Source organism: Ananas comosus, linkage group 8 (genome assembly GCF_001540865.1).
Source record: "Ananas comosus cultivar F153 linkage group 8, ASM154086v1, whole genome shotgun sequence".
NCBI lineage: Eukaryota > Viridiplantae > Streptophyta > Magnoliopsida > Poales > Bromeliaceae > Ananas > Ananas comosus.
Window position 1 is genome coordinate 10523879 of NC_033628.1, and position 26879 is coordinate 10550757.

The following is a 26879-nucleotide window of genomic DNA, read 5'->3' on the forward strand; positions in this document are numbered from 1 at the left end:
AGCTCATTCTTAAGGAGGAAGAAATCCTTTGGAAAATGAGAGCGAAGCAGCACTGGCTTAAGGAAGGGGATAGTAATACAAGATTTTTTCACGCAGTAGCCAACGGTCGGAAGCGTAGCAATGAGATACAGTATATTGTAGACGATAATGGAAGACAAATCAACAATGAAACTCAAAAGAAATCATATTTTTTTCACTCCTTCAAACGTCTGTTTGGAAGCGTGGAAGAAGACCCTGCTTCTTTGGTGATTGGGCTGTGACCTGTATCGTGCGGACTCCCTTTCTGATCCGGATTCCCTTACGAGCCCGTTTACTATAGATGAAGTTAAAAAAGCTACCTTTCAACTGGGTAGTGAAAAGGCACCTGGTCCCGATGGCTTCCCGCTCATCTTTTTCCAATATATTTGGGAGACGGCTAAGGAAAACATTTTTAATATCTTTTTAGACCTCCAGGAGAACAACCTCTTCACAGCCCCAACAGACTACTCTTACGTCTGCTTAATTCCCAAAAAGGAATGAGCATGTCAGGTTAATGACTTTCAACCGATATGCCTAATAAACGGAATTCAAAAGATCATCTCTAAAGTGCTCGCGAACAGAATCGCCGGCATTTTACCAACAATCATCTCTTCGTCACAATCGGCTTTCCTAAAAGATCGACTATTAGTTGACTCATTTGTCACTGCAAGTAAACTACTAAATTGGTGCACAAAATCCTTTAAGGAATGAGTCAGTATTAAGGTGGATTTTGAGAAAGCTTACGACAAAGTAAGATGGAGCTTCCTGCAAAGTATACTACGATGGCTTGGGTTCAGCGACAAATGGTGGAACTGGATCGAACAATGTATCTGCAATGCTAAAATCGCCATTTTAGTTAATGGCGAGCCATCAGGGTGGATGAAAACTAGGAGTGGGCTGAGGCAGGGGGATCCGCTTTTCCCCTACCTATTCTTATTGGTCGCCGATTGCTTGGCTAGGATCACGGAAGAAGCTAGGGGAAATAACTTGATTCAGGGAATTGGACCAACCGCTGAATGCCAAACAACGATTCTTCAATATGCAGACGATACATTATTTTTCTCCAAGCCCAAAAAGTCCGCTATACGTAACTTATTGTTCCTCTGGAAGATATTTGAATGGGCCGCTGGCCTTAAGATAAATACGAACAAGACGGAACTCTACTACTTGGGAACTACTGTAAACAGGGCCAAGAGACTCGCAGATATTCTGGGGTGTCAAGTAGGTAATTTACCGTTTCGCTACTTGGGCTTGCCACTCCATATCAAACCCCTTCGAAAGGGCGGATTGGGCTCCGATTGTTAACCGTATAGAGATGCGTATCGAAGGATGGAAGGCAAAACTACTTTCAAAGGGAGGCAGATTAATCCTAGTCAACTCGGTACTTTCGAATCTCCCATTATTTTACTTCGCAATTTTCAAAGTGCCACAATGGGTTCTGAACCGTATTGTAGCCCTTGGAAGATCCTTCTTTTGGAAAGAGCGCTCCAAAATTTCAGGTGGCTCATGCCTTGTTGGTTGGAAAATAATATGTAAAAGCAAAAGAGAAGAGGGTCTGGGGATCAAAGATACGGAAGCAATGAATAAGACATTCTTAACCAAATGGTGGTGGCGTTTTTTCAATGAGAGACACCTGTTATGGGGGAGATTGATCACATCTTTGTATTACACTAGAAGAAGGCCGTTACACGAGGGAAGATCCTTCAGACCTTACTCCCAGTGGTGAAGAAGCGTGATGAGCTGTCGAGACGTGTTCAAATGCGGAATATCGTATGTGCTTGGTGATGGGAAGAACATCAGGTGGTGGACGGATATTTGGATCGAAGAAACCCCTCTTAGTACCCGATTTTCTGGAGTATTTTGCAGAATCGTGAATCAGGACGCCACAGTCTCACAATGCTGGAATGAAAGAGGATGGAAATGGCGTTTCATAACCAGAGGCCTCACTACTAATACCAATCCACAGAACCGCCAAAATATCACATTGCTCAAAAACCTGCTCACTCAGTATCGCCCATTGGGCACAAAGGATAAGCTATTGTGGCGATGGACTACTAATCAAAATTTTACCGTTAAATCCCTTTATGATTTCATCACCAACGCAGGTCAAATTGATCCTCTGTACGATCATCTTCGGGGGTTAAAAGTTCCGCTCAAGCAAAAAATTTTCATCTGGATCCTTTTGCGCAAGAGATTATTTACAGCGGACAGACTGATTCGCCGAGGGAGTCCTATGGATCAGCACTGCATGTTTTGTGTGTTACTTTCTGAAACCTACGACCACCTGTTTCGTGAATGTATCTTCGTCAGATACCTCCGAATTGAGGCTGGAGTTTCAGTGGCGGTTGAGTCGGACGGGAGGGGGGATGTTCGGCGGTTATGGACACGGATCTCAAACAACCCCAATACCGTAATGAGATCGAAAAGTCTAATCCAGTTAGCGGCAATCTGGTGGGTTGTTTGGACGGAGCGAAACATGATCATCTTCCGAGACGGGTCTCCCAATGCCTCCCGGGCTCTCGAACGAGTCGCGGCCCTGATCAAAGATTGGACCCAAGTTCTTTGAAGCTGTGCTATAACTCTCGTTTCATTTCCTTCGTTCTCTTACCCGTGTTTACTTAGTTTTCCTCCGTTTGCTCTATTTTAGTTTTCCCGTTTTACGGACTTATTTTTTTGGTTTTTTTTTTTATTTTTTCTAGTTTTGCCGGTTCGGTTAGGAGACCCTAGCTGCTTCCATCATATACGCCTAATTCATTTTGCTTAATGAATGAAACAGTTAGCTTGGTACTTAATTCTCAAAAAAAAAAAAAGAAAGTATTTTTCATTCATCGAAAAACACTCCATCTATTTAATATGGCCTTCCGAAAGGCAACTTTTTAGTTAGTCTTATAATACTTTTCTTTTTATGCCTTTCTTTATAACATTAAAATTCGAAAGTAATTCATTCAATCGTAGAGGGAGGTTTGTATGATTCCAATTATTTTGGATTCTAGACTAAATATTTCTCTATTTTACAATGCTTTAAAAATCGGGTCTAATTGGTCAGTTCACCTGGTCTGCAGTAACTCAGTCTGGAAAGCTATTCGGTTCAACCTTTCATACTAGATAAGTTAAAAACTCGCTTTGATCCGTTCAATCCAACATTCAACCATCAAATCAACAAATCATTTCAGTTTTAATCAAAATGATTGGATTTTGTGGTGATCTAACTAATATTAAAATCCAAAGGCTTAAAATCAATTTAGTAATTTTATTTTTTATTAACATAGATTAATAATTTAAATAGTAAATGTGAAAACTTTATATCCACTTAATTTGGCCTAAAAATTGAATTTTTACAAACAAATATTATATAAAATAACCTCACTAGTTCAACAATTTATATATACTCATTTATCCCAGTTCAGTAATTTTGAACTGGAATGGAGGTTTCTAAATATATAATTTAAGTATACGGTTAGACCACATCTCAATGAACTAACATTAGCTCGACTTAAGCCGGGCTTGTAAGTGTTTGGTTTACTAACGGGTCAACTCCCTCGTACACCTGGTAAACCGGGTCCACGTATATTGGCAGTTTGTTTTAAAACAAACCCAACTAATTGCGCGCCTCTTGCATCCCTTACAAATACCCCCTCCTCTCTCTCCCTCTTCTTCTTCTTCTTCTTCTTCTTCTTCTTCTTTTTCTTCTTCTTCTTCTTTTCTCTCTCTCTCTCTCTCTCTCTCTCTCTCTCTCTCTCTCTCTCTCTCTGCAACGAACCAACGCCACAACCAAAGAGCCAAGAATTCAAAGAAGATGGAAATTGGGTCGGCCCAACTGATCAATCAGTTGGCAGACGTGACCGCCGCCGAGGTGACCTTCTGCAACGGCCACCGCGTCACCACGATCATCACCAGCACCGCCGGCTTTGTCGCTGGCTGGATAAACGAAGTGATCCAATCTCACATGCCCCCTGCCAGCGCCAATGGTCGCGTAGTCGTCGGCCTCCACGTTAGGCACTACCGCAGCGACGCTATTGCCATCCTCCAGCTCTGCGTTGGCAATCAGTGCCTCATCTACCAGCTGATGCACCGCCGTGACGCCGGCCCCCCTGACAGGCTCTATGAGTTCCTCGATGATGACCGGTTCTGCTTCACTGGTGTTGCTGTTGAGCGGGCCGTGAATATGCTGCGGATGCAATTCGGCCACACGGTGAGGGTTTGGGCGGACCTGGGGGACGCAGCGTCGAGGAGGCGTGCAGATTTGCGGTGGGCCGGGCTGGACCAGCTGGCGAGGGAGGTGATGGGGGTTGTGATAATGAGGACGAACGAAGTGCGGTGGTCCTCGTTGCTCGTGCCAGTGCTGCCCATGGAGCACGTCCCGTTAGCATGCGTCGACTCCGTCTTCTCCTACGAGCTCGGCATGATTCTGTTAAGTTCTCCATCCATTTCTTGATCCACGTCTCTTGCTCGATAACATAGAGAACATGCATGCACGCACGGAGATGTTGAAATATATATGCGTCCTTCTTCTTCTTCTTTTCTTATTTGTTGCTTCTGTCAAGATGATCGATCATGCATTAAACGTATGATACTGCTGGTGTAACACGCATGCATATATACCCTGCAATTGAGGTTTCTTGTACAATGATTGGTGAACTCGTGAACAACACTTCCTAAAGGTTTGCGAATGTTTTTTTTTTTCTTTTTTCTTTTCTTTTGATTTTGAGAGCGAAAGGTAGCGTGCTATATATATCCATTTTATTTATTTTTTGAGAAATATATCAAGCTAAAATTGCGAAATAATTAGACTTTGAACTTCAAAATAATTTGGACATATACAAACTATATATCAAGCAGCTGATTGTACTAGATATGATTAGCCAGATTTGAAAATTTTATTGTAGCAAATTTGAGAGGAACATACTCACATCTTGGTTACAACCTTTTTAAATTTTCAAAAGATTACAATTTTATTGTTTGGTACTTTTTTATTAAAATGTTGTATAATTTAGAAAATCGATGGAAAATTTTTCTACTTATTGGTATTGTTATTAAATTTCAACTCTTTGTGACCAAATGATGGAAAGGTCAAATAAATTCCACTTTTAAGTTTTTTTTATTGTTTTGTTACCAAATAGGCACCGAAGACACAAAAATTACAACTAATGTTTCCCTCTCTCTTCTTATACTACTTTATGTAAAAATTTTAATTTCTAAAAAATAAAATTTAATTTACAGTTTAACATCTCCTTTTTCACATAAAAAAATTACACAACTTAGTAATTAATTTTGCAAATTTTAATTATGACTTAATTTTAGTCATAAGATCCTTCTGTAAGTACTACAAATTCTTATTTATTCTGTGATAAGCCTATAATTATGTGATCCGCTATAAGTAGCAGCAGCAAATAATATCCTAATCAAATTCAAGTATTATAATTTTATCTATGACGAAAAAATCGATTTTAACTTGTAATAATTGAGATCTCATCAAAAATTTAAGCAAACACTTAAATCTAAAAGCCCATTCGTTTCTTGATCACATTTCTTGTCAAATGATGGTGGTGGTGGTTTCGGGGAGAATTTACGGAACTCATAATTTTATATCCATATGAATATGGATGTGGATAATTAAGTGAAAAAAATCTACTTTATGGATATGAATTTACGGATATATGAATATGGATATGAATTTACGGAACACGTAATTTTACGGAACTCATAATATTAATTTTTCAAAAATCTACTTTTTTTCTCAAACCAAACATACGGAAAAAAATTTTCAACCTAAAATAAATTTATGAATATTTTTCAAAAACCGGAATCTGAATTTATTTTGTATTATATATAATATATATATACAAATTTAATGTTATATTTGAATTTGTATTTTAAAAATTTAGATTTAATATAATATATTTCAAAATATTAAAAAAAGAAATAATTATTTCGGGTTCAAATTTTCGAGTTCGAATTCGGATTCGGGTTTCGGATTTTTGGTCGGCTTCAAGTTTGGATATGGACTTTTAAAATCCGTCGGGTTTGGATTCGAATTTTTGAAAATCCCCTCCGAATCCAACCCGTTGACATTTCTATTTGCATGCAATGGTACACATTTATTCCAAAATGGGTGTATAATGGAGTAGGGCTACTGTGCTATTAGGAGCACAACAGCTCTTGTGCTTCTAAATTCTTAACCGCCCATCAAATTTGATGGGTGGTTAGGGTGAAAAAGAAAAAAGTAATTGGAGAGAAATGCAAAGAGAAGATTCTCTCCAATTACTCTTCTCCCTTTCACCCTAACCACCCATCAAATTTGATGGGCGGTTAGGAACTTAGAAACACAAGAGCTGCTGTACTCCTAATAGCACAGTAACCCTACTCTGTATAATGTACATCCCTATGGGGTGCATTAGTAGCTTGTTCTTAATCTGGGCATCTGAGAGCCAAGTTTGTAGTTTTATTATATTTTTCTTTTTATGTTTTTTATAACATTAAAATTCGGAAGGAATCGGTTAAATCCTAGCGGGAGGTTTGCATGATTCCTATTCTTTTGGATTCTAGACTAAATATTTCTCTACTTTACAATACTTTAAAATTCGGGTCTAATTGACCAATTCGACTAGTCTAACAGTAACGCGATCAGCCGGTAAAGCGATTCGGTTCGACCTTTTGTACTAGATAAGTTAAAAAATTCCTTTGATCCGTTCAATCCAAAAATTCAACCATCAAGCCAAAAAATCATTTCGGTTTTATTCAAAACAATTGGATTTTCTGTTGATATAAGTAATAGTAAAATCCAACGGCTTAAAATCAGTTTAGTTAATTTTATTTTTATTAACACATATTAATATTTTAAATAGTAAATGTGAAAACTTATATCCACTAAATTTGGTTTAAAATTTATTTTTTTAAAAAACATTATATAAAATAATTATATATATTATACAATAATTTTTAAAAAAATAATAAAATAATTATAACGTCATTAATTCCGACCTCACTAGTTCAACAATTTATATATACTCATTTATCCCGGTTCAGTCATTTTGAACTCGAATCGATGTTTCTAATTATATAATTTAAAGTATATGGTTAGGCCAAATCTCAATCAACTATCATTAGCTCGACCTACGCCGCGATTGTAAGTGTTTGATTTACTAACGGCTCAACTCCCTCGTACACGTGGTAAACCAGGTCCACGCATATAGCAGTTTGTTTTCAAACGAACCCAACTAATTGCGCGCCTCTTTCATCCCTTATAGATACCCCCTCCTCTCTCTCCCTCTTCTTCTTCTTCCTTTTTCTCCTCTCTCTCTCTCTCTCTCTCTCTCCCTCTCTCTCTCTCTCCCCCCGCAACGAGCCAACGCACAACAAAGAGCCAAGAACTCAAAGAAGAAGGAAATGGGGTCCGTCCAACGACTGATCCCACAGTTTGCGGACATGATGGCCGCGGAGGTGTCCTTCAACAGCGGCCACAGCGTCATCACGATCATCACCAGCGCCGCCTACTTTGTCGTTATCTGGATAAACGGAGTGATCCAATTTTACAGTCCCCGTGCCCGCGCCCGCCGTCGTGTAATCGTGGGCCTCCACATTAGCCGGCGCTCCATGCACAACGGCCCTATTGCCCTCCTCCAGCTCTGCGTCGCCAACCAGTGCCTCATCTACCAGCTGCTGCACCGCAGCGACGCCGCCCCCCCTGTCAGGCTCTATGAGTTCCTCGACGACAACCGGTTCCGCTTCACCGGCTTTGATGTGGAGCGGTCCGTGAATTCGCTGCGGATGGAATTCGGCCTCACGGTGAGGGTTTGGGCAGACCTGGGGGATGCGGCGTCGAGGAGGCTGCAGCAGGACGATCTGCGGTGGGCCGGGCTGGACCAACTGGTGAGGGAGGTGATGGGGATGGAGATGATCTGGCCAAACGAAGTGCGGTGGACCACGTTGCTCGAGCGAGTGCTGCCCCTGGAGTACGTCCCGTTAGCATGCGTCGACGCCGTCTTCTCCTACGAGCTCGGCAGGATTCTGTTAGGTTAGGGGCTCCATCCTTTTCTTGCTCGCATCTCTTTCTCGATTCCATACAGAACATGCACGCATGGAGATGTTGAAATATATATGCGTCCTTCTTCTTCTTCTTCTTCTTCATCATCATCTTCTTCTTCTTCTTCTTCTTTTTTTATTTGTTGCTTCTGTCAAGATGATCGATCATGCATTATACGTATGATACTGCTGGTGTAACACGCATGCATATATATATATATATATATATATATATATATATATATATATATATATATATATATATACACACCCTGCAATTGAGGTTTCTTGTACAATGATTGATGAACTCATGAACAACACTTCCCATAAGGTTTGCAAATGTTTTTTTTTTCTTTTGTTTTTGAGAGCGAACAGCAGCGTGTTATATCTCCATTTTATTTATTTTTTGAGAAATGTATCCAGCTAAAATTGCGAAATAATTTAAACTTTAAACTTCGAATTAATTTGGATACCAATCTTATATATATCAAGTTCTTAGCTGATTGTATTAGACATGATCAGCCGGATTTGAGAATGTTATTGCAACAAATTTGAGAGTACATACTCACATCTTAATTACAACCTTTTTTTGATAAATTTTTAAAAGACTATGATTCTATCCGTTTGATTTTTTTTAAAAGATTTGTATATTTAGAAAATCGGTGGAAAACTTTTCTTCTTATTGTTTTTTTTTTGAGAAACAACTTTTCTTCTTATTGTTATTGTTGTTAAATAACAACTCTTTGTGACCAAATGATGGAAAAGTAAAATAAATTCCGCTTTTATGTTTTTAATTGTTCTGTTACCGAATAGGCACGGAAGATACAAAAATTACAATTAAACTTCCCTCTATCTCTCCTTATACTACTTTATGTAAAATTTTATTTCTAAAAAATAAAATTAATTTACAGTTTACACATCTCCTTTTTCACATATAAAAAAGGCTAAATTACAGAAAACCCCCCTGTAATAACCCGCTTTTTCACTTTCCCCCCCTGACATTTAAAAACCTACACTTTGCCCCCTTATAAAATGAAAAATGTGCATTTCACCCCTACCGTTAGGGTTCCGTCAGGGGTTCTGTTAAAAAATATTTTTTTATACCGAAAATACCCTTCTGCCTCTTCTCTGATCCTTCGCTCCTTCCGGCTCGCCGCTTCGCCGCCTCGCCGCCTCGCCGCTTCGCCGCCTCGCCGCCTCGCCGTCCTCCACTGCTTCGCCCTCGCCCACATCCCCTTCGTCCTCCTCCGCCGCCTCGCCTTCGCCCTCGTTGTCCCTGCCTACCTCTCCATCAACACCCATCTTAGTATCTTCCCTACTGTCGCCGAAATCGATGGGCGACGACGGTGTAGGAGGAGAAGGGGAGCAGGTGGAGAAGAAATTGGAGAGGAATCGTGGCCGATTGAGGTGGAAATAGCGGCGGATTGAAGGGGCGGCTGAGGAAGCTCAGGAAGAAGACAACAATGGCGAGGGGCAAAATGGTCATTTTACACACTGTAACCCTCCTGTGAACATTTTTTATTTTACAAGGGGGCAAAGTGTAGGTTTTTAAATATCAGGGGGGGAAAGTGAAAAAGCGGGTTATTACAGGAGGGTTTTCTGTAATTTAGCCTATAAAAAAATATAAACAACTTAGTAATTAATTTTGCAAATTATAATTATGACTTAATTTTAGACATAAGATCCTTCGGTAAGTATTACAAGTTCTTTTTTATTCCGTGATAAGCCTATAATAATCGGACCCGCTATTAGTGGCAGCAGCAAATAATATCCTAATCAAATTTAAATATTATAATTTTATCTATAAAACTAATTGAGATCTCGTCCAAAGCTTAAGCGAACGCATAAATTTGCAAGGCCATCCGTTTCTTGATCACATTTCTTGTCAAATTAATGATGAGACGTGCGGATCAAGTTTGTTTTCATCTTCTTTTTTTCAGTAATTTAAAACTGAATCAAATTGTGCGATCTAAAGTATTAAATTCATGAAAGGATTACCATAAAAAGACACAACATTATAATATGTTACTTCGTGCCTATTTCCATCAGAATTAGTTCTTACATCCGTTGAATTTGATTCATATATCTATTTAATAGTTATGATAAAATAAAAAATCACGAAATGAAAAGTCATTTTAAGGAACACCCGTTCATGAATGGTCACTTCATGAAGTATTCGTTTATGGTTTATATAAGTTTATAGCATTGATTGTTGAAGGATAACCGTTGAAGAGTTTAAGTCTCTATTTATTATAATTCCTTTCTTATTTTCTTATTATTATTTTTTTTTTTACAACTTAATCGAGTGGGTGATCAATAATTCGACTTCATGTATGCAAATATAGTTGAAGTTTATATCTTATTATATTTTGGGAGGCTATTCGTTGACCCGATGCGCACAAAATTGTTAGACTGGTAAGAACGAATTAAGCCTTAAGGAACGCGATATTGCGACATGCCTTGAAGTCTTTTTTATCACTCTACTTCATATAATTTTTATACTCAATTTGTTCTAACAGCTCCTGTTAGGTTAGGAGATCCATCCATTTCTTGATCATGTCTTTTGATCGATTCGATAGAGAATATGCACGCATGGAGATGGTGAATGTGTTTTTTTTTTTTTTTCCTTTACTGGTCCTGTGAAGATGATCACGACACGTATGATAATACTGATGTAATGTGTATGCATAATTACTCTGCACACAGTAGGAATTTCTTGTATGATGATAGATGAACTCATGAACAATACTCCATCAGGTTTGACAATGTCCTTTCCTTTTTCTTAAGGTAACGTTCTCTACATTTTTGTGCGTTTTTCCCCCTTCTTTGAGGAATTAATTTGACAAAAAATATGAACTAATTAGATTTTAATTTGAAATTTAGATACCAATCATATATCGCCAATTGTATTAGATACAGTAGACCATATTTGAGAATGTTATTGAAGCAAATTTAAGCACACATATTTACACCTCATTAGTGGTAATCTTTTTTCGCAAGTTTTTAAAACATTGTTATTCCGACTCTTTTGGTTTTTGTTTGCCATTATTGGTTTTTCATTTTTTTTTTGATACCAAAGAAGAAAATTAAATACAAATTACAAGTAATACTCCCTCTCTTCTTATACAATTGTATGTAAATATTTAATTTAAAGAGTGAATAAACTTTAGTTTGTTTTTTTGTGATATAGTGTACTTTTATTCTTACCACTGTATTTCATCCAAATACTTGTTCTACGGCCCAAGTCACAGGGTTCCTAGTTATAGTGGGACATGGAAAGTAAATTAAAAAAAAAAAAGAAATTGAGTTTGAGTTCAAAGGAAATGATCAGAGTTGTAGTGAACGGAATTTTTCCATGATTAATCTGGCACTATTAGATAAAAAAAAATAAATTTAGAACAAAAGTTTACATAGAAATATACTTCTGCATTCCGACACGACTGCAGAAAATATATAATAGTCGACTTATTAAGATTGTAAAAAATATATTGTAACCAACTCATTGCGATATGCGGAACATAATCACTACAACAGAATTAGGTTATAGGGACACATGTTTGGAACACTTTTGAATAAGTGTCTCATTTATACTAAAACTTAAAAAAACATCTACTAATGCCTAAATATAAAGCTCAATCCAACTAAAAATAAAAGATTACTCTATTCAACCCACCATACTCAGTCTATTTGGCCCGATTACAAATAGAAAAGAAAAAAAGAAAAAGAAAAATCAATTACCATCTTTTCTTCTCTCTTTATTCAATCCACTGAAATTCTAGACGAAGAGTCTTTCATGTTGTCCTCCTTCGCCACCGCAGCCAACGAGATAGAGTTTCGACGGTTGCTAAATGTTTAAATAAGTGTTGGTAAATTAGCAGCACTTTTTTAGGTTATAGCGACACTCTTTAACTGTCACTATATACCTAGCGACCCCACATATAGCAACACTTTTTAAAAATGTCGGTAATTTTAGCTAGCAGCACTTTTTTGACATGTACCTATATTTAAAAGTGTCGCTATAGACCGTTTTTGTTGTAGCGAATACAATTTCTCCGCAATTTCAAACGGAACCTAATTTGGATGTTATAATGTTTGGATTGCCGCATTTCCTTTTTCACATTAAAATATAAAAAAATTACACAATTTAGTAATTGCGTGTCATCTAGAAAAGAAAATGGGTTGAATATAAATTAGATAGTGCTTAATTAATATCCATGTATTATTACTTCAACCTGTATTTTTTTTTGAAAGATAGGTAGCACGCTACCCGCTTCGTTTATTTTATTTAAAAATAAACTTAGCTAGAAATGTGAATCAATTAGGATTCGAATTTGAGTTTCGGATACCAACCACCAAGCCCTTTGTCACTTGCTCTAGGGATGGTCACACTACAATAAAAACGGTCTATAGCGACACTTTTAAATGTAGGTATATGTCAAAAAAGTGCTGCTAGCTAAAATTACCGACACTTTTAAAAAGTGTTGCTATATGTGGGGTCGCTAGGTATATAGAGACAGTTAAAAAGTGTCGCTATAACCTAAAAGAGTGCTGCTAATTTACCAATACTTATTTAAGCATTTAATAACCGCTGAAACTCTATCTCGTTGGCTGCGGTGGCGGAGGAGGACGACAGGAAAGGCTCTTCGTCTAGAATTTCAGTGGATTGAGTGAAGAGAGAAGAAAAGATGGTAATTGATTTTTCTTTTTTTTTTTCTTTTCTGTTTGTAATCGGGTCAAATGAACTGGGTGTGGTGGATTGAGTAGAGTAATCTTTTATTTTTGGTTGGATTGGACTTTATATTTAGGCATAAGTAGATGTTTTTTTAAATTTTAGCATAAATGAGACACTTATTCAAAAGTGTCCCAAACATGTGTCTCTATAATCTAATTCTGTTGTAGTGTCAGTCACTTCAACCTGTATTAAACATGCAACTCCTGCCCTATAAACAGGCCGAGTCTCTAAATGCAGTCTTATTTTGGAAAGAAAATGGACTGGATATAAATTATGTAGCATCTAATGCATATTCATATATATATATATATATATATATATATATAGAGAGAGAGAGAGAGAGAGAGAGAGAGAGAGATAAGCTAGAATACTTTCAAAAACACCAAATTGGTGGTGTTTTTGAGTTTTTAGCTTGATGAAGAAATATAAGATTGGGATGATGATGGCAGATGATGGTAGGTGAAATAGTGTTTGATCCAAAGATATTAATAATAAAAAAGTAGATCCAATGGCTAAAAATTTAAAAGCACCAATGAGTTGATGCTTCTAAAAGAATTATAGCTCAATTCTATATATAATATATATACATTATTATATAACCTGATTTAAAAACTTAAATCCTTATTCAACAAAAGTAAATTTAGGTACCAGTCGGATATTAAATAAATACAAATATAAATTAGATATATATCAAATAAACAGAAGTAAAAGTTTAAAATTTTACGGATATATATTTAATTTATATTTTTTAAGTCTATAATAAAATAAAATATTTTAAAAAATAAAAATTTCTAAAAAAATAATATAAAATATGACTATAAATTCCAAAAGTATCACACATATTGAAAAATAGCTAATCCAATTTGATGATCCAAATAAAAATCCGAATCCAAAGAAAAATAAAAAAAATTCGAATTCGAATTCGAATCCAAATGTATGTACGAATCAAATGGTAAAATTCTAATTCGCATCCCGTAACTCTCGTATTGGGAGTTGGGTTGATAATATATCCATTATAAATTCCCCCTCCTAGCTCTCTCTCCTCTCTCTGCTTCTAAGTTCTAACACCTCTCTCTCTTTCTTTCCCTCTCTTCCTCTCCACGCAATTGAAATGTTGCAACCGAAGGAGGAGACGAAAATGTCGGCAAAGTTGCAACCTAAGAAGGAGAAGAAAAGGTCGGCACCATTGAAACCGAAGGAGGAGGAGGAAATGTCGGCAACGTTGCAACCGAAGAAGGAGAAGAAAATGTCGGCAACGTTGCAACCGAAGAAGGAGAAGAAAATGTCGGCACCATTGCAACCGAAGGCGGAGAAGAAAATATCGGCACCGTTGCAACCGAAGGAGGAGGAGGAAACGTCGGCGACGTGCCAACCGGCCCTGACGAACAGCGAGAGGACCTTGGCCGAGGTGACCTTCGCCGGCGCCCACCGTATCTCCACCACCGTCACACACTCCGACGTCGTTGTCGCAGGATGGATCAACGAAACCATCCAACGCTGCAGTCGCCGTTACGGCGTCGCTGGCCCCCGCCAACGCCACGTCGTCGGCCTGGAGATCGCCTGCCAGCCGAATGGCAGCATCGCACTGCTCCAGCTCTGCGTCGGCAATCGCTGCCTCATCTACCAGCTGCTGCACAGCGACAGCGACAGCGAGAGCGAGAGCGAGAGCGACGATGACTACCCCGCTGGCGAGCTTTTCTCATTCGTCAGAGACGACCGGTTCTGTTTCGTCGCGGCCGGCGTGGACGAGGTTGTCTATCGGCTGCAGAGGGAGCACAGCTTCCTGGTGAGGAATACGGCGGACCTCGGCGACATGGCGGCGACGAGGCTGGGCCGGGAGGATCTGCGGCATGCTGGGCTGGAGCGGCTGGCGAGGAAGGTGATGGGATTGAAGATGGACGCGCCGGCGGAAGTGCAGATGAGCGAGTGCGGGCGGCGACACCTGAGCCGGCGGCAGATCGCCTGCGCCTCCGCCGACGCCTTCGTCTCCTTCGAGCTCGGGAGGATCCTCTTCGAGAGATGAAGCCGAATTGATACCGAATTAACGCAGAATATTTTAGGATTAGTTAGATTTATTTTATTTTATTTTATTTATTATTAGAAAGTATTTTTCATATAGCCCTTTTAAGTTTGTTGTTAGTCTGTTGGGTGAGTTGATGATTATCCGGAAACGTGTGAGCCAGGCACTGTTTGCAAAGCACAGTTGCAAAGTGCAAATAAGCAGGAAGAGACATCTATTTATTAATTATATTCCAACTCAATAAAATTATTTTTTTATATTTTGTTTTTCATAAAGTAAAATAGTAACTTGACCAACTTTACTTACAATATCTATTGTGATTAATTTTTCGCCTTATTTGTTATCTTTGCTCTTTTCANTTACGAAATAATTTTATAAATAATTTTATATAAAATATACTATTATAAATTAATTATTTTATTTCTAAAAATATATTTAGACATTGTTCTGAACTTTTTATCCAAACGCTACTGAAATTATTCTCTAGAATATCCAGAATGCATCCAAACACAAATTTACAATTGTTCAATCTTGTATTGGAATATCCCCTATTTTCGAAAACAACAAAAGTTGTTCTCCAAAATTAGTTCTCCAACCAAACGCAGCTTAAATGTCGACATATCATTGCATAATCAACAAAACAGACTGACCGTCCCTAACGCAAGTGGCAAAAGGGCTTGGTGGCCGGTTGGTATCCGAGACCTAAGTTCGAATCCTAGTTGATTCACATTTCTAGCTAAGTTTATTTCTAAATGAAATAAACGAAGCGAGACGAAGCGGGTAGCATGCTACCTTTCTCTCTCAAAAAAAAAAAAACAGTTCTCTCGGTTATATTGCTATAGCTGCATACCCTAAACAGGAGGAAGGCAGCGGCGGCTTGCACCAGCTGTTGCAGGAGAACGCCTTTAACGACGTCGCGCTTGGAGACCAAGTTCTTCATGTCCTCGTCTCGCCTCGAATGAAGGCGATAGTCGCTGAGGGAACCGAGCATCATGCACATGCCCGAGTAAACCCAATACACCACAATTGGAACCACAACTCCTAAAACCTCATCAGAGGGAACATGGGAGTACTCCATGTAGCCAAATATGTATGTATTTATTGGCTTAGCTATAATAATAGGGAGAAAAAGAAGTTTTCTTAGTTGAGAATAGTTGTGAAGCTATATACATAAGCATGTGGGTTTATATAGAGAAGGCTAGCTCTTTGTCAACCATCCTGTCATTTTTAAGTACATAGAGTTATTTGCCTGGGTCGATGCCGGCCGGAGCGGTTAATGGGGAATGATTGTAAATTTGTTGGCGCCGTGCATTCTTATCTAGACATCGCGAAACTGACACGAAACTGACATGAAAGACGAGACACGATATGATCCAGATGTAACGCCTCCAAGAGTTCCATATCGGATTGAATACTGATTCTGATCGGTTTATATGAAATCTACACGCTAGTTATAATAACTGGGCTTAAGTATTTTGGGCCGGTGGTTTGAGCCCAACGAATTATTGTTGCTGGTGGATCGGGTCATTACATCAGATACGACAACTCGATAGTTTTTTAAAAATTAGGGCACAGACACGAGTCCGATATAGACACGTGCTTGTCCGACACGAATACGCGAGATTAATAAAAGTATTCGTAAAATATAAACCCGTACTGACTGTCGAGGTATCGCCGTAGATCTATTAAGGGTCAGTTTGGTTCTTTGAAAATACTCTAAAAAATTATTTTCAGGCTAGAAATTTTATTTTTTCCATGTATTTGGTTCGCATTTATGGAAAACATTGTTATTATTTTTCAAAATTTTTTAGGAAAATGGAACTTTTTTCACACGAAAGCTTTAAGGAGTAAACTAGAAAAATCTCTTTTCTAATACTGTATGCTTACTATTCAACTCATCATTCTTATTGTCTGTCACCGTCATCTCTATCTTCCTAAACCATAAAACTACCTCCATATCTTTACCGGCTCCATTTTATCAAACTATTTTATCTATACCAAAATATATTTTTATTTTTATTTTACTTATTTGATTAGTGGAAAATTTTGATATATTAGGATTAATCTTTTAAAATTTAACATAATAAACAAGAAAAATAAATTTTTGGTATATTTTGGTATAGATAAAATAGTTTAGAAGATAATTAGAATAACAGTTGGATTGTAAACATATATAGAAATTTTCTATTTTATTCCTTAAAATGTCATTTACAAATATTGATTTAGCCTATCATTCAGACTTTGCTCAATCAAAACTCATTCACACTTTCGACAAAAAAATGGTTTTAATATTAAATGTAACGCCCTCACTCATTAGCAATGGATGAACAATTGATTTTTTGTTCAACTAATGAGCATGGAGTATTGTAGTATATTGGGTCTAACAACAAATCATAGCTTAAGTAAACTTATGTAACAAAATAGAGATAAGTCACTTACTAGTCATTTAATGTGACAAGCGAAAATACTTGGCCAATTGAATAAATGGATTAAAATTTGGGATGGAATTTGTTCAATCCTAGAGGGACCATAACTCAGTTTGTCGAGCAATTCAATTCGACACTTGTACCAAATAAGTTAAAAAATCACTAGGACCGTTCGATCCACCAGCTGAACCATCAAGGCAATAAATCATTTCGGTTTTAATAAAAAAAACCGGATTTTCTTTTGAGCAAGAAGTATTGAAATTTAACATCTTAAAATTAATTTAACTAATTTTATTTTCTATTAATGCTGATTAATATTTTAAGTAGTAAAAAGTGAAAACTTATATCCACTTAATTTGAACTAAAAATTAATTTTTTAGAAACAGATATTATATAAATAATTATATATATATATATATATATAATATAATAAAATTTAAAAAATAATAAAATATTTATTACGTCATTCCAAGCTCTCTGGTTCAACAATTTATGTGTACTCACTAATCCCGGTTCAGTCATTTTGAACTGGAATGGAGGCTTCTAAATATATAATTTTAAGTGTATGGTAAGACCAAATCCCAATCACACTAATATTATCTCGACCTACGCTGGGCTTGCAAGTGTTTGGTTTACAAACGGATCAACTCCCTCGTACACGTGGTAAACAAGGTCCACGTAAATAGTTGTTCGTTTTAAAACGAACCCAACTAATTGCGCGCCTCTTGCATCCCTTACAAATACCCCCTCCTCTCTCCTCCTCTACTACTTCTTCTTCTTCTTCTTCTTCTTCTTCTATCTCTCTCTCTCTCTCTCTACCACGGTAACAAGCCAACGACAGAACCGAAGAGCCAAGAATTTCAAGAAGAAAGAAATGGCGTCGGTCCAACTGATTGCACAGTCCTCGGATATGACTGCCGCCGAGGTGATCTTCAGCAGCGGCCACCGCGCTTTCACGATCATCACCCACGCCTCCCACGTTGTCGTTGCCTGGATCAACTATGTAGTTCAATCTTATGCCCCTCCTGCCAACAGTCGCCAAGTCGTTGGCCTCCACATTGAGCGCGCCTCACGCAACGGCACTATTGCCCTCCTCGAGCTCTGCGTCTGCAACTTGTGCCTCGTCTACCAGCTGCGGCACCGCAGCGACCTCCACCCCCCTGTCAGGCTCTACGAGTTCCTCAACGACGACCGGTTCTGCTTTGCTGGCGTCGCCGTGGTGCAGGCCATGATTTCTCTGCGGAGGGAGTACGCCCTCATGGTGAGGGCTGCAGTTGACCTCGGGGACACGGCGTCGAGGAGGCTGCAGCGGGAGGATCTTCAGTTAGCCAGGCTGGACCAGCTGGCGAGGGCGGTGTTGAGGATTGAGATAATCAGGACAGACGAAGTGCCGAGGAGCGTGTTGCTCGAGCGAGTGCTGCTCCTGCAGCACATCCCCGACGCATGCACCGGCGCTGTCTTCTCCTATGAGATCTGCAGGAATCTGTTAGGTTAGGGGCTTCATCCATTTCTTGATTCGATTCCATAGAGAACATGCATGCATGGAGATGGCGATATATCTCCTTCTTCTTCTTCTTCTTCTCCTTCTTCTTCTCCTTCTCCTTATCTGCTAGTTCTGTTAAGATGATCGATCATGCATTAAACGTATGATGCTACTGGTGTAACACGCGTGCATATATACTCTGCAATGGGGGTTTCCTGTACAATGATAGATGAACTCATGTTTGCAAATAATTTTTTCCTTTTGTTTTTGAGAGCGAAAGGTAGCACGGCGTTCATTTTATTTATTCTTTTGAGAAGTATATTTAGCTAAAAATGCAAAATAACTGGACTTAGAACTTCAAACTAATTTGGATACCAACCATATATCAAGCTCTTATCTAATTATGCAAGATATGATCGCCTAGGTTCGAGAATGTTATTGTAGCAAATTTGATGTTCACGTCTTAGTTACAATCTTTTCTGATAAATTTTTAAAAGATTATGGTTCTATTAGTTGGATTGTTTTTTAAAATTTTTTTTTATAATTTAGAAATTCGGTGGCAAATTTTTTCTTCTTATTGGTATTGTTGTCAAATTACAACTCTTTGGGAGCAAATGATGGAAAATTAAGCAAAATAAATTCTGTTTTTATGTTTCTAATTTTTTTTGTTACCAAATAGGCACCTAAGATGCAAAAATTATGGTAGATAGAAATGCTGTAAACAAATATGTACGCAATAGTCTTTATCACTTATAGAGAAGCTTGGTCTACAGATTATGATTTGTTATAGTGGGGATATATATATAGAAGCTTTTTACAATTCCTAAACTGAGAAATGTGAAAGGGACTTCCATAATATTCCTTTTGATAAAAGGGGGCTTTTTTCATTTGTTGCGTGAGATAGAGAAGTAGCATGGGAATTTTGCTCTGCTAGAGAGAGACCGATTTTTTTTTTCTTTTTATTAAAAATAGAGCAAATATATAATGTGAGCGGCATTATAGTTTGGAAAAAAAAAGGTATATTTCTTTTTTTCGTCCTTTGGATGAATTTAAACCGTAGTTCATTAGCCACAGTTGATGATTATCCAATCGGATGGAAATGAAATTGTGAATGAATATAGTTTAGAATTAGTTAGATTTATTTTTTGATTTATTTACTATTAGAAATTATTTTTCATTAGCCATTTAGTTAGTTGTTAGTGTGTTGGGTGAGTTGATGATTATCCAAAAAAGTGTTAGCAGGGCACTGTTTGTAGCAATGGTTGCAACTTACCAACCGTCTCTAGAGCAAGTGGCAAAAGGCTTGGTGGTTGGTGCCCGAGACCCAAGTTCGAATCCTAGTTGATTTACATTTCCAACTAAGTTTATTTCTAAATAAAATAAACAAAACAGATAGCGTGCTACCTATTTCTCAAAAAAAAAAAAAAANTATAATTTTATTTTTATACAATAAAATAATTAACTTGACCAACATTAGTTACTGTATCTATTGTGATTAATTTTTGGCCTTATTTGTTATCTTTGCTCTTTCTAGTGGGACCTGTTTGGTCACTTAAAAATTAGTAAGAAATTATCGACCGTCCCAAGAGCAAGTGGTAAAGGACTTGGTGGTTGGTATCCGAGACCCAAGTTTGAATCCTAATTGATTCACATTTCCAGCTAAGTTTATTTCTAAATGAAATAAACGAAGCGGATAGTGTGCTATCTATCTCTAAAAAAAAAAAAAATAGTAAGAAATTACTTTCGCAAAATAATTTTGTGGATTTTTTTTTTTTGTTTCTATTGTTCTGTTCGACCACATACGCATGCTTAGACAATAAGAAAAAAATAAAAAAATACTTTTTTTATTTCACTTATCTGGTTAGTCAAAATTTTTTATACATTATGACCTTTTAAAATTTAACATATATAATACTCACAAACCGTTTATAATAAAATAAATTAATAAATAAATAAAAATTTTAAATATATTTTGATATATATAAATAGTTTTACAGAAAAGATGAAAATAATTTATATGACGGGTAGGAGATAGAGATAATTATGTAAAGATAGAGATGATAGTAAAAGATGATTAAGACGACATTTAGATCGTAAAATTATACTACTGCATGTATTCGAAAAGAGATTTTTTTTTTTTAACTTCGTAGTAAAATAAATTTTTACTTTCCCAAAAAAATTTTAAAAACTGAAGAGAAAAATTTTCTATGAAATATGAAAAATAATTTTTAAAAAATTTATTTTTCCTATTAACCAAACCACGGAAAAAAAAATTTCTAATCGAAAATAAGTTTTCTGTTATATATTTTGAGAAATTGAACAAGCCCTCAAAAAATTGCTTGATTTTAATGTACATCTGAACCTTTAATTTTAATTAATGGAAAGGTTCCATAAAGTTTTATTAAATAGTTTAATAGGTCTTTCTTTTCAAGTAGATTTGTCTAATGTTTAAGCTCAAAAGATGGTGCAATTAATAACTTTAATAAACTACTGATAAAGTGTAGGTACAAATATATGAAACTTATATGAATTATAGATCATTTGAATTTGGCTATCCAATTTTCTGAAATTTTGTTTTTACTATCTAACTATTCACATTGTTTGGTTCAAATCAATCAACCGAAGTGGCGAAGGGCTTGGTGGTTGGTACCCGAGACCTAAGTTCGAATCCTACTTGATTCACATTTCTTGCTAATTTTATTTCTAAATGAAATAAACAAAGCAGGTAGCATGCTACCTATCTCTCTCAAAAAAAAAAGAAAAAGTATTTTGACTTTAAAATTTAAAAGTCTCATTTATTTTTGTAAGTTTTATTAGTATATTCCACATAATTTTTACAACTATAAGTTTATTAAAATAAATAATTAGCTTAAAGTTTGAAGTTAAAGTATCGTTGACTTATTCAAACCAAACAAATTGAAAGAAAGAATAGTAATATCAAAATTTGGAAATGTTGGACAGTTAAATCTAAATAGTCTATAGTTCAGATAAGTTCACTAAGTTTTTACCTAAAATTTAAAAGGACTTTTTGCCGAAATAAAAATTTAGATACTTATTTTTTTAACCTCAATTTCGTATAACTCGAAATGCTGAAAGGTGGACTTTCCTCTTGCTAAATTGGCTTCATACATTTTAATTTTTGATTCCATTTCTAAATTCAAATTCAAATTTTATATTTTACTTTAAATTTATTTTTTGTATGTAGTTTTGAATCCAAATTTCAATTTAAATTAATTTCATATTTAAATTAATATTTAAATTTTAAATTTTAAATTTTAAAATTGAACTTAAATTTTAAGTTTACTTTCAAATTCAAATTCAAATTTTTAATTCAAATTTTAAATTTTGATTTGAATTTTAAATTATGAACTTTAAATACAAAATAAACTTTAGATATAGAATTTAAATTTTAAATTAAAATAATAAGCATGCAAGTAATTAATAATTTTTTTGAGAATTGGAATAATTATTGAACATAATATATACTAGTGAAAAGACCCGCGCTTCGCAGTGAGTAGAAACTATAGAAGATACCAATAAAAAATAAAAAGGTATTCATTAATAAAAAAAAAAAAACATCTTGGATGGGGCGATTGACACGTCGAAATGATAACTGTCACCTATAACCTCTATTAATGGTGGAGCCCTATGCCGCCGCAATCGCAAGAGGCTACGTCACCGCCATTGCCACCAACATTACCGAGAACCTCATCCTCATCCTTGACTACGGATTCCAGAACATCACCCACCATATCCACCAACTCTTCTCCTCTTTCTTTCTTTGCATCTTTAGAAACTCTTCCCTCTCCTTCTTCTCCAACAAAAAAAATCACAAAAGAGAGAAAAAAGTGATTAAATGAAGCCGACCTCGACGCAGCCGTTTACGACGGTGATGTGGAGTGTAGAGAGGAGGTCGTTGATAGTAGTGTGGCGGAGGAGATCAGGATCGACACAGAGGGAGGAGTAGACGGCATTAGCGCCCTCGACTCGGATCACGCCGAAAAAGGCATCAGATCAATCAGTCACCATCCCATCTTTTAGTGAATCTATACTGGAAAAAAAAAGATAATAAAGAAAATGACAACAAAGAAAGTAGAAGAAGAACCACAACGTATGGAAAAGATACATGGTCATATAGGAAAGATAAACTGTCACATAGGAAATTAAAGAGAAAACGGTTATAGGAATATAAGAGACTAGGGAGAGTAAACTTGAAGATGGAGCCCACATCCAACCTTGAAGGTAGGGTTGCCACATGGATTTTTTTGGGGATTAATATAGAGTTATGGATTATAGATGACAGCCTACATTACTGAGATTTTTATTATTCTAATAATCTTCAATGAGAAAACTATATGAACTAAATGTAGGTATTCAAATTCAAATTTTGTATTCAAATTTTAACCTTAAATTTATTTTTTAATTTTTTAAAGCTAGTTCTGAATTCAAATTTAAAATTTGAATTTAATTTTATATTTAATTTAATATTTTAATTTAAAATTTAAAATTTACAATTTGAACTTAAACTTTATGTTTAGTTTTAAATTTAATTTTTATTAAAAATTTAAATTTCAATTCGAATTTTGAATTACGGTCTTGAAATTTAAAATAAACTTTAGATCTAGAGTTTAAATTTGAAATTAAAACAATAAGCATGTAAGTAATTAAACTTTTTAAAAATAGGGATAATTCTTGAAACTAGTATATATTACAGCCTACATTGCTAAGATTTTTATCATCATAATAATCTTTAGTAAGAAAACTATATGAAGTAAATATAAGAATTATACAATTTCTACAAATCTCATGAGTGAGGCTGATATGTTTTTAGAAGTACAGAACTCTCCGTACTTCCAAATCATTCTCGATTTGAAAATTTTCAAGTTGACGATTGGCACTATTAAACTTGATTTAGAATATCTGAAGTACCTAGAAAAAAAATTCACGGTCTTTCAGTATTATTTATCTATTGATTGAAGGAGCTCAAAATTAATACTTTACTAGTTGTGATGAGCCGTTTGCAAATTCAATAGTGTAGAAATAGCCAAATCACATAAAAATTTGATAGAAATTTTTTTTTTACTATATATAAAATAAAATCAATATTTTTGATCAAAATTTTAGTATCATATTATCACATTTTGTTAGATTTCTATTTTCATTAATTTTGAGCCCTTTTGATACTAGGTAAATGATATTAAAAAATTATAAAATTTATTTTTGGGTACTTAAGATATTCTAGATTAGGCTTAGTAGAGCCAATCGTTGACTTAGAAATACATAGAAAATGACTTGAAAGTATGGAGAGCTTCGTATTTCTAAAAGCATACCAGCCTCACTACTCCTAATTCATTATTACTAATGAAATTCCACTTAATATTTTGATATCTAGGAATCGTAGACAATGCGATCCAAACATGACCTAGCAAATTTAGACAATGTGATCCAAATGTGTGACACTATGCTTCCCAGGGGTCAATAATCTTGTACTATATATTCTTTCCCTACTATATTTAATTCTCTTATTCTCATGATTCTATTTAATACCTAAAATATTATAGTCAAATTTAATAAACTCACAACCGCCCGATAATATGAGATTTGTCTCACTAGTCTTATCATTCAAATCTTGATTCAACCTGCTATTCATAGATATTGACTTAGCATGTCATTCAGAACTTGCTTAACCGAGACTCATCTCACACTTTTGACAGAAAATTAATTTTAATACTAAATGTAATGACACCGCTTACTTGCAATAATAACTCACTATATTCTATAAGACTATTGAGATACTGAAATCTCGTTTTCATCTGATAAAAGAATTTTGGGCATACAAAATGACTTCTAACAGATGGACAACTGCCAATTTTTTGTTTTTACCAATAAGCATGGAGTATTGCAGTATACTTGGTCTGGAAACAAATCATACCATATGTAAACTTCAGTGAAAAAATAGAGATATTTTGTAAAGTTACAAACATCTAACTTGGCAAAAAATGTTACACATACATTTCAAAAGGAATGTATAATATATATCTCATTCATTGAATAAATGAAAATCACTTGCTAGCTAGGATAAGTGAAAATACTCTATCCATCGAAAGATGGAATATAAGATGTACAAACCTCTTTAAAGTGTACAAATAGTTTTTTTCTAACTTGGCCAATCTGAAAGTCAAACTTTTAGTCTTACTATATATTTTTTTCTTTTTATGTTTTTTTTTATATAGCATTAAAATCCAGAAGGAATTTTGTTCAACCCTTGGTGGGGGGGAGGGGGGAGTTGAATGATTCCAATTCGTTTGGATTCTAAACTAAATATTCTCCATTTTACAATACTATAAAAATAAGGTTTAATTGGCCGGTACAACTAGTCTGATAGTAACTCAATCTCCAAAGCGATTATGCTGGACCCTTTGAACCAGAGAAGTTAAAAAATCACTTTGACCCGTTGGATCCAACAGTTCAATCATCAAACTAATAAATTATTTTGGTTTTAATCAAATTGATCGGATTTTCTTTTAATTAAGTAATATTAAAATTCAATGACTTAAAAGCTTGAAAACTTATATGGCCACTTGATTTGACCTAAAAATTAATATTTTTAAACAAATATTATAAAAAATAATTTTATATATATATATATATGATTACCCTATATATATTATATATATATAGTATTATATATATATATATATATATATATATATTATATATATTAAAATACTATATAACATTCAGCCATTTTAAACTGGAATCGAGGTTCTAATAAAACGTATAATTTAAGATACGGTTAGACACAAATCTCAATCAAACTCATTTGGTCGACCTACGCTTGGCTTGTAAGTGTTTGGTTTACCAAACGTGTCAACTCCCTCGTACACGTGGTAAACCAGGTCCACGTACATAGCAGTTTGTTTCAAAACGAACCCAACTAATTGCGCGCCTCTTGCATCCCTACAAATACCCCCTCCTCTCTCTCCCTCCCTCCCTCTTCTTATCCTCCTCCTTCTTCTTCTTCTTCTTTACTCTCTCTCTCTAGATCTCTCTCTCTCTCTCCAGCCCCGGCAACGAGCAAACAACACAACCGAAGAGCCAAGAATTCCAAGAAGAAGGAGATGGGGACGGCCCGACTGATCGAACAGACCGTGTTCATGACCTCCTACGAGCTGACCATCAGCGGCCGCTTCCGCACCACTGCGGTCATCACCCATTCTAGCCAGATTGTCGTTGGCTGGATCGATGATGTGTTCAATTCTCACGCCCCCCTTGCCGGAGCCAACAGACGGGTATCCGTCGGCCTTCACGTTGAGTGCTCCCCTCCCTACGACTCTATTGCCCTCATCCAGCTCTGCGTCGGCAACTCGTGCCTCGTCTACCAGCTGCTGCACCGCATCGAACGCAACCCCCCCTGCCTTCTCAGGCTCAATGATTTCCTCACCGATGACCGGTTCTACTTCATCGGCGCCAACGTGGAGCTGACCATCTTTCGGCTGCGGTTATGGAACTGCTTCAGGGTGAGGTCGGCAGTTGACCTCGGGGACGCAGCGGCGAGGAGGCTGCAGCGGGAGGATCTGCAGTCAGCCGGGCTGGACCAGCTGGCGAGGGAGGTGTTGGGGATTGAGATAATCAGGCTCGACGGAGCGCAGAGGATGGCGTTGTTCAACCGAGCACTGCCCCTGGAGCTTGTCGCCCATGTATGCCTCGACGCCATCATCTCCTACGAGATCGGCAGGACTCTGTTAATTTAGGGGCTCCAACCATTTCTTGATCACGTCGAGTAATAAAAAACATGCACGCATGGAGATGGTGATATGTTTCCTTCTTCTTCTTCTTCTTCTTCTTTTCCTTATTTGCTAGTTCTGTAAAGATGATCGATCATGCAAAAACGCGCGTATGATACTATTGGTGCAACACGCATGCATATATGCCCTGCAGTGCGGGGTTTCTTGTACAATGATAGATGAGCCCATGAACAACATTATTCCCATCAGGTTTGCAAATGCGTTTTTTCCTCTCTCTTTTTTCCCTTTTGTTTTTGAGAGCGAAAGGTAGCGAGGTCTTCATTTTGTTTATTTTTTGAGGAATATATTTAGCTAAAAATGCAAAATTACTAGGGTTAGAACTTCAAATTAATTTGGATACCAATCATATATCAAGTTTTTGAGGGATTCT

At 36.3% G+C, this 26879-nt stretch overlaps 4 protein-coding genes across 4 annotated transcripts; all 4 read left to right on the top strand.

The window, feature by feature from the left end:
- Positions 3815-4453, top strand: LOC109714634. Its single transcript, XM_020239329.1, has one exon. The coding sequence runs from the start codon at positions 3815-3817 to the stop codon at positions 4451-4453; it is 639 nt and encodes a 212-aa protein (XP_020094918.1).
- LOC109714635 lies at positions 7405-8037 on the top strand. Its single transcript, XM_020239330.1, has one exon. The coding sequence runs from the start codon at positions 7405-7407 to the stop codon at positions 8035-8037; it is 633 nt and encodes a 210-aa protein (XP_020094919.1).
- On the top strand, positions 18093-18713 carry LOC109714636. The gene has a single exon (XM_020239331.1). The coding sequence runs from the start codon at positions 18093-18095 to the stop codon at positions 18711-18713; it is 621 nt and encodes a 206-aa protein (XP_020094920.1).
- LOC109714637 lies at positions 25823-26455 on the top strand. The gene has a single exon (XM_020239333.1). The coding sequence runs from the start codon at positions 25823-25825 to the stop codon at positions 26453-26455; it is 633 nt and encodes a 210-aa protein (XP_020094922.1).